This window comes from Microcaecilia unicolor, chromosome 12 (genome assembly GCF_901765095.1).
Source record: "Microcaecilia unicolor chromosome 12, aMicUni1.1, whole genome shotgun sequence".
In the NCBI taxonomy this organism is placed as follows: Eukaryota; Metazoa; Chordata; class Amphibia; order Gymnophiona; family Siphonopidae; genus Microcaecilia; species Microcaecilia unicolor.
In genome coordinates this window covers 78,444,757-78,453,582 of record NC_044042.1, presented here as the reverse complement: position 1 = coordinate 78,453,582, position 8,826 = coordinate 78,444,757, and the positions used below count along the sequence as shown (strand labels likewise).

The following is an 8,826-nucleotide window of genomic DNA, read 5'->3' as shown; positions in this document are numbered from 1 at the left end:
CTTCACTGATCCAACCATACTACCAGAAATACGCAATAAAAATACAGCTACCGCATAATCAGACCACCTCACAAAACTAAGATTGACATAATAACTGGTGACAGAAAAATCAAATCTAATTGCCTGCCGAATAAAGAGAAGAAAAAACTATTTGACTAAAAGATAAAGCTTTCACACTCTGAAACAACACCTATTCCTTACTTACTAAATCTGTCGCAGCTCTCTGTACTCTTCCTCCAATCCCACCACTTCCGCTTCCTGCGTTTCGCTTCTCTCACACACCGTGCTGTCCTGTCGCCACTGCCGCGTGGAACCCATTACGTCGACGTTTGTAGAGGAGGGGGCGGAGTTGCGTTATTTTCCGGTCGTCGCTGTTTTCTGGGTTCCACCCCTTACTTTCAACTGATTGGTTGGACGGCGGCGGTGGTTACTCTGGGAGGCAGGAGCTGTGTACCCGGGCGCGGGCTCTGTCCACCTCCTTTGCCCTTGCTTGGTCTGGATCTGTGTAATATTTAGATCGACTGCCGCAGACTGGGCTGGACCGTGGACGGAAAGATGGCGGGACGGGTGAGTGAATGACTGACTGCAGGCTTTCGGATGTTTTTCTCACTCTGGCATCTGAGTCCCGAATCTTGCTTCTTCGGGGGTGGGCTGAGGTAGAGAAATGGAGTTGCAAAAAAAAAAAAAAATCCACGAAAATGGTGTATGCATAAGGAAGCTTTGGTTTGGGGGTGACGGTTCTCTGTCACGAGTGTACTTGTTGAAGGCTCTCTCTGGGTGCTTTTTCTATACATCTCCATGCGCTTAGGTTCTGCTGTTACCCACACTCCCTTCTCGGAAGCTTTAAATTCTGCCGGGTGCCCTTTAGAAAAGCCTCCTGGCCTTGCAGTAGCCCAATGTGTTTACCAGTAATTGTAATTATAATTTTCTAAGATGATGGAATGGAACAAAGGTGTCGTCTGGTGGTCCTTACCACTCCTCAGTCTCCGTTCTTTTGACGGTCACGCCGTCACCCTTTTGACATAGGTCTCTCTTATGACGAGTGATATCCTAGGATTTGATAAAAGGGTAATATTCATTTTATATACACACTCCCTTGTTAGCCAAGTCACCAATTGGTATCCCTGATCTATGACCTTTGGAAGCTAAGTGTCTTATCCCCCTTTCCCCTCATTCATAGAGGATTAGAAAACCTATAGTGTTTATTGTATGGCTAGAGAAGAACAGCTGTTATTTTGACTAATCAGATGCATGAGGTTGTGCCTGTACTTTTTAGTTAGTCCTGGGATAGGGAAAACGTGAGCAATCTGATGATATAATGAAAAAGAAGAGGCAGGGTTCAGCAGATCAGCTTCTGATTATGGAGATTTTATTTGGTTCAGAGCAGAGACTGTATTGATGCTGCCACTGCTGCAGACTTTTCACCTGACTGCAGTCTGTGGCTCTTTGCTTTTCTTACTTGATATTGGTGACCATTTATGTAACACTGATGATAAGGATACATCATTTCAGGATTCCCTTCTGTAGGGATCTTGCTTTCTAACCATTGCATGGATATGTCTCCCAAATATAATTAAGTCTTCTATTTTTAGGTGCTCATAAATAAATGTAAATTTAGGTGTTTATTTCCAGCTGTCTAAAGTTTCTTTGATGGTAAAAAAAAAATCTGCTTTTAGAGGTGGTTTTGTGCTACAGGTACTATTGCTGTGCATCTTCACTAGTGTACACTTGTGCCATTTAGGAGTCATCAGTACATAAAAGGAAAAAAATGGGTGAGGATGCAGGCTAAGAGGCTCATTTTCAAAGCACTTAGCCTCCCAAAGTTCCATAGAAACCTATGGAACTTAGCCTCCCAAAGTGCTTTGAAAATATGCCTCTAAGTCAGTGGAGAGGTGAGAGTACTAGGGAAGTGGTGCTTCTCAGGTGTTTATCCAGTAGACTCTTGTTTAGATTTTTTTTTGCTCAAGGGTGTTGATGTTTATCTGTGAAATCCTAAAATCAGAAGTCCTAATTATAATCTGTATTTTAGGAATCTCTTTTAAGGATAGCACAAGAACACACATCATTTGGTCCATATAAATTACTTGAACATTAGGATAATACTCAGTAATGCATCTACCTTACATTGGAACACACGTGTAACTAGAAAATATGGTCAAATGATATCAAATAGCCATCACTTGGTCATATTGCTACAAGCTGGAAAAGCTGCTTTGCAGTTTCATTGCAGTATAATTTAATGGCTCTTTCTTTGTCAGGTGGTTGCTATCTGACTCACAGTTAATAGAACATTTGCCCCTGATGCAGGTGCTGTGAACACCAACTATTACTATTTACAACTATTGCTGAGGTCTCTGTATTTTTTGTGCTGCTGGACTTGCTCTGTTCATTTTCCTGCTGTCCAGTCATAACAGTTTGATTTGAGTTCAGAATTACCTGATAAAATGTCTGGGTAATGTATAGGCCTTATGGTCTTTATTGGCCATTATTTTTCAATGTGTTGTGTCTTATTTTGCCAATGATCATTACATTATCATATGTATGTTTTTGGGCAGTTCAGAGAAGCTAAGCTTAGTAAAGGAGTGAGCGAAATCCAAATAACAAATTGGTGACGACAGAAAAAGACTAATCTGCCTACCCAGTATGCTTTGTTAATCCATTCAAAATGATGCTTTGATGCATTTGTAGAGAATCGGATGGAATCTCTTTTAAATTAGGTGATTACGATTTCAGATTATAAGGAATAAAGATCAGCATGTGAGTTTTAAGTGATACTTTATTTTAGAGAACCCCAGCTTTTTTTTTTTAACCTTTCTGAACAGGGGTAGTATGGAAATTACTATTGTAAAGGTTATCAAGTAGAAACCAAGCTGGTCCTAATTTTCTAATATTGCCTCATTGTTTTCTAATATATATTAAGGGGGAAGGGGATGAGAATTGATATATTGACTTTCTGTGATTGGCATCAAAGTGGCTTACATATTATATACAGGTATTTATTTTGTACCTGGGTCATTGTAGGATTAAGTGACTTGCCCAGAGTCGCAGGTAGCTGCAGTAGGAATCAAACTCCTGGTTCTCGGACCACTGCACTAAACATTAAGCTGCTCCTCCACTCCAATATATATATATACACACACTAGTAGAATCGGGTGGCAGAGCAATTACGCCTCCCACCTCCCCATAATTTACAGGTTTTTAGCCTCGTCCCATAAGGCCAAGAACAGGACATCCTCTGCTCATAGCTCAGACTCTGTGCTTGGATCTTTGTCAAAAGAGAAGAAGAAACCAGTTCAGCAATTAGCCAGGTAGAGATGGAGGAATCGGTAGACTAAGAGGTGATGATCCCCAATTGATCCAGGTTGGCCACTGTTGGAGACAGGAAGCTATTCTCCATGGGACATTAGCCTTTACCCAGAGTGACATTTCATAGAAATCTTATGAATCATTCATTAGAATTATTATTCTTGTCGGAGTGAAACTGCAGTGACTAGGCAACACTACAGGATTGTTACTGCAGAGATAGCTTTAGGTATTTCAGCGTAGCCCTTTCCAAAATTATTTGTAGTGTAATAAAGGATCGTAGTCTGAGCAGTAGATGAGTGAAAAAAGCATGCAGATGCATATAACATCTTTTAAACAGACTGTTTTTCAGATCACTTTGCAAGGCATGATGTGCTGCAGAAACTGATACAAGGCCAAAATAAAACTAGATTTATAAAAGGCAAAAGAATCATAATCTGCTTAATATTAGGTTTTTAAACCGGGGACCTGAATGGTGAAGCTCCAGCATATATGGATGCCCTTATCAGATCGTCACGCATGTACTTGAATCTTCACTACCCAGCCTGTTGTGGCATCAAGTATAAAACCGCCTACGCATCCACCTTTCCTTATGTTAGCACTCACTTGTGGAATGGATTACCAAAATCTGTGAAATCTATTCAAGATCATTTGGCTTTCCGAAAGTCTCTAAAGACCCTATTATTTGGGAAAGCTTACGCTGCAGACCCGCCTAGCTGCATATTGAATTCTATTACACTTTCTCCTTTTCCACTCCTTTGCTGTTACTTGCCTCTCTTTACATCATTGATGTTGATTGTTAGCTACATTGATGTATGTTTTTTGCAGACTGATGTAAGCCACATTGAGCCTGCCCATGGGTGGGAAAATGTGGGATATAAATGCTATAAATAAATAAATTTCATATTTTGTTGGTCTGGGATCAGACTAATAAAACACACAAGTTCCAATGCACAACACAGGACATATTTAAATAACCTTTCTTTTTCCTAGTAACTGAGGGCTACCAGATTAGGAATACTTAAAAATGTAGATAATTGAGATATAAAACAGAATAATATGATTCCACCCATATTGAATACTGAGGAAATGATCACAGTGCAGAACGTTTTTAGGATAAAAACAGACCTTGAGAAATGTGAGATTGCTAAATAAGATGCAATTAAAACACAAATTCAAATAAACTAAGCAGGATGAAACACATTCTTGGCAGTATGCACGTTTATTATAAACAAGTGTTGTCTCTAGCTAATACATACTGCCCTAAGAACAATTCTGCAATATGGGAGTGTTACTCAGATGCCCCCCAGTAATTCACTTTGTGGATTTCCTTTTTTTTTTTTTTCAAATCTTATAACCCCCCACACTTTCTCTTCATTTAGTACCTCATATTCCATTCTGACTCTACCTGTCACTCCCACATTCTCATGTCTCCTGACCACCCTGGACTGTGTACTATGATACTATTATCTTGCTATAAGGCATGGCAGGATGAATCGGCCTCTGTAATACCTTGCATAAATTATTGCATATCTGCCTATACAATGACCATTCTGGCTTTTGCCTTGTCAGATATGCATGGCAGGATTAAAGTATAGGCTAACTAGTTATGTGCCTAGGGCTCAGATGTTTAAAGGGGGCCCTCTCCAATGTGCTAAGTCAATGATGCCAAGGCAGATTTTTGTCCTGGTAAGTCAACTGTTCTTTCTGCCAACAGTTGACTTACCAGGACAAAAATCTGCCTTGGCATCATTGGCAGAAAGAAGAGTGGGCCAAATGGAGGCCTGAGCCACCTACAGAAGTCTGACTTCTCTCCCTGAACACTGTTCTGCATTTGACAGGAGGCGTTTGCAAGCAGTGCTTCTTACCTGCTTCTTCCTCCTGTGCTGGTGTTACACATTCGGGGGCCCCAAAGCTGGTCTTCTGCCTATGCCTTCAGCTTCAGGCAGGTTTGGGGGGGGGGGGGGGGGGGAGGCAGAGCTATATTGCTATATTGGAGAAACAGGCCAGATGCTTAAGGCAAGATTTAATTTACATAGACATAACATGAAGAAAGCTGGTGCCAGTCAGGTTCCCACCCCTGTGGGCCAGCACTTTACAAGACCAGAACACTGTACCAGTGATTTCATAGTAAGAAATTCTGAAAGGTAACTTTCAAACAATACAGGAAAGTAAGAACTTTGAAGTCAGAATGATTGAATATTTTGACACCCAACAGACAGGACTTAACAAGGATCTGGGTTTTCTAGCCGATTATAAACCATAAAGTTGTATTTCTCTGTTTATCACCCTCCTCTCACCTACCCACACCCATCTTGTTAGACTATCAATGAAATGCTTTGATGCCCCCATGCATACCTCCTACCCACCCCCACCCTGCTAGACTGTCAATGAAATGCTTCGATGTTTCACTTATATATACTATCAGCTACTACATTTGCTTATTTCCGATCTGACGAAGAAGGGCAACCTTCGAAAGCTAATTAAGAAATGTATTAAGTTATGTCCAATAAAAAAGGTATCATCTTATTTTCTTTTCCATGTTTTATGTTATTTGATTTCTATTGATAACCTTATTCGAGAGGAATTCCATCTCCTTCATCATTTTGGTCACTCTTCTTTGAACTTTTTCTAATTCCGCTATATCTTTTTTAAGATACAGCGACCAGAACGGAACGCAGTACTCAAGGTACAGATGTACCATGGAGAGATACAGAAGCATTATAGTAGTTTTGGTCTTATTCACCATCCCTTTCCTAATAATTCCTAGCATCCTGTTTGCTTTTTTGGCCACCGCCGCACACTGAGGAAAAGACTTCAGCGTATTATCTACAACTACCCAGATCGTTTTCTTGAGTGCTGACCCCCAAGGTGGACCCTAGCATCAGGTAACTATGATTCGGATTATTCTTTCCAATGGGCATCATGTTGCATTTGTCCACATTAAATTTCATCTGCCATTTGGATGCCCAGTCTTCCAGTTTCCTAAGGTCTTCCTGCAACATTTTACAGTCTGCACATGTTTTAACAACCTTGAATAGTTTTGTATCATCTGCAAATTTGATCACCTCACTCGTTGTTCTGATTTCCATATCATTTATAAATATGTTAAGTAGCACCGGTCCCAATACAGATCCTATAGCACTCCACTGTTCACTCTCCTCCATTGAGAGAAATGACCATTTAACCCTACCCTCAGTTTTCTGTGCAATAACCAATTTCTAATCCACACCAGAACCTTTCCTCAAATCCCATGACTCTTTAATTTTCTCAGGAGTCTCTCATGAGGCACTGTATCAAAAGCTTTCTGAAAATCTAGATACACTACATCAACCGGCTCACCTTTATCCACATTTTATTCACACCTTCAAAAAATTGAAGCAAATTGGTGAGGCAAGACTTCCCTTGTTTCAGTACATCTTCCAGGTTCACCGAGATTTATTTCAGTTTCTCCGCATCATCACCCTTGAAAACTATTTCTGGTATTGGCAGATCTGTTACATCTTCTTCCTTAAAGACAGAAGCAAAGAATTCATTCAGCTTCTCTGATGTGGCCTTGTCCTTCCTGAGCGCCCCTTTTGCTGCTTTGTGATCTAACAGCCTCACAAATTCCCTCGCAGGCTTTCTGCCTCTGATGTACCTGAAAAAGTTGTTACTATGAGTTGTAGCCTCTGTGACAAGTTTCTCTTCATATTCTCTTTTAGCTTTGCATCTGACGTGCCAGTGCTTATGTTGCTTCTTTTTTTCTTCATTTGGGTCCTTTTTCCATTCTTTGAAGGACAGTCTTTTGGCCGTAATAGCCTCTTTTACTTCAACATTTAACCTTGCTGGCTGATGTTTTCTCTTCTTTCCACCTTTGCAAATACATGGAATGCATCTGGATTAGGCTTCCAAGATGGTATTTTTGAATAACGTCCTTGCCTGATTTAATGTTCTAACCTTTGCAGCCGATCCTTTTAGTTTTTTTTTTTTGTACCATTTTCCTCATTTTATTATAATCTCCCTTTCGAAAATTAAATGCAGCTACTGTAGATTTCCTTTGTGGGTTAATCACAGATAGCTCAAACTTGATCATGTTATGATCAGTGTTTCCCAGGGGACCCAACACCACCACCTCTTGCACTATGCCCTGCACACCACCAAGAACCAGATCCAAAATGGCTCCCCCTCTCGTCGGTTCCTGGGCCAGCTGCTCCAAGAAGCAGTCGTTGTTTACATCTAGAAATTTTATCTTCCTGTCACTCCCTGATGTAACATTTATCCAGTCATTATTGGGGTAATTGAAATCACCCATTATTATAGCGTTGCCCAATTTGCCAGCTTTCCTAATCTCTGTTGAGGATACAAAGTCATTGTGGATATCCTGAAAACCTGACTAGCTAGGTGTATCTTGAGGACTGGGCTGTAAATAACTGTCCCAGGCCAAATATAACCATGCAACCAACCAAAACAATCAGTTTTAGTCAAATCCAATGGAAATTATGTGCTTACATCCAACTATGAACTGCAACAATGCTGAAATTCTCACTCCGTTAATATGGTTGCCATGATATATTTTTCACACCTTATCTGTTATCTATATTCTGATTTTCTTATTCCATCAATGTGATTGTTGTTGTATTATATTGTAAGCCACATTGAGCCTGCAAATAGGTGGGAAAATGTGGGATATAAATGCAGCAAATAAATCAATAAACAGTCCAGTCTTTCACAGAAAGTTACACTGATATTATTTAGTTTCTTTTGCCAGTGCAGTCCAGTATCGGCATAAAGCCTATAGTGAACAACTAGTATTTTCAGGAAGTCACAAAAGCAGAAGTTAGAGGTTTAATAGTATTAAGTGGTCCTTCTAAATATTTTTAACCATCCACAAGGTTCCCATCATATTCATTGTGTCACAAAATAGGGATTATCAATACTCACTATAGTGTTTAAATCCAGATTGGGAACATTATACGATATCTGTGCCCTGAATAAGGCAGGTACAAATCAAGGTAAGGTATACACATATGTTTGTATTGTTGGGCAGACTGGATGGACCGTGCAGGTCTTTTTCTGCCGTCATCTACTATGTTACTACCCTGTTTCCCCGAAAGTAAGACATCCCCCGAAAATAAGACCTATTAGAGGTTTTCCTGAATTGGTAGATATAAGGCCTCCCCCGAAAGTAAGACCTAGAAAATTTTTGTTTGAAAACAGGGCCGCCGAGAGCTGGACAAGGCCGCCCCCCCACCTGAGGTCGCCGGGCCCCCCCTCCTTCGCTCCCGGAACTAACCTTAAACGCCTCCTTTCACCTTCGCAGCAAGCAGCAGCAGGGCAGACCTCTCCTTCCTTCCGTGCCCCGCCCTCGCGGACGTTACGTCAGGCGAGGGTGGGACACGGAAGGAAGGAGTGGCCTGCCCTGCTGCTGCTTGTTGCGAAGGTGAAAGGAGGCATTTAAGGTTAGTTCCGGGAGCGACGGAGGGCGGACGGGCCAACCCCGATCCAACCCCGATGTTTCCCCGAAAAATAAGACAGCCCCTG

The 8,826-nt window shown here is 41.0% G+C and overlaps 1 protein-coding gene across 2 annotated transcripts in view; it reads left to right on the top strand.

Moving 5' to 3' along the window:
* Positions 1-415: 415 nt before the first annotated feature.
* The window catches only part of NSF (N-ethylmaleimide sensitive factor, vesicle fusing ATPase), a 263,374-nt gene continuing 254,963 nt past the window's right edge, over positions 416-8,826 (top strand). For both annotated transcript variants that reach the window (XM_030220802.1, XM_030220801.1), the window contains exon 1: positions 416-567. In XM_030220802.1, the coding sequence (XP_030076662.1) occupies positions 556-567 (12 nt within the window). In that variant the 5' untranslated portion in view covers positions 416-555. The remainder of the gene's footprint in view (positions 568-8,826) is intronic.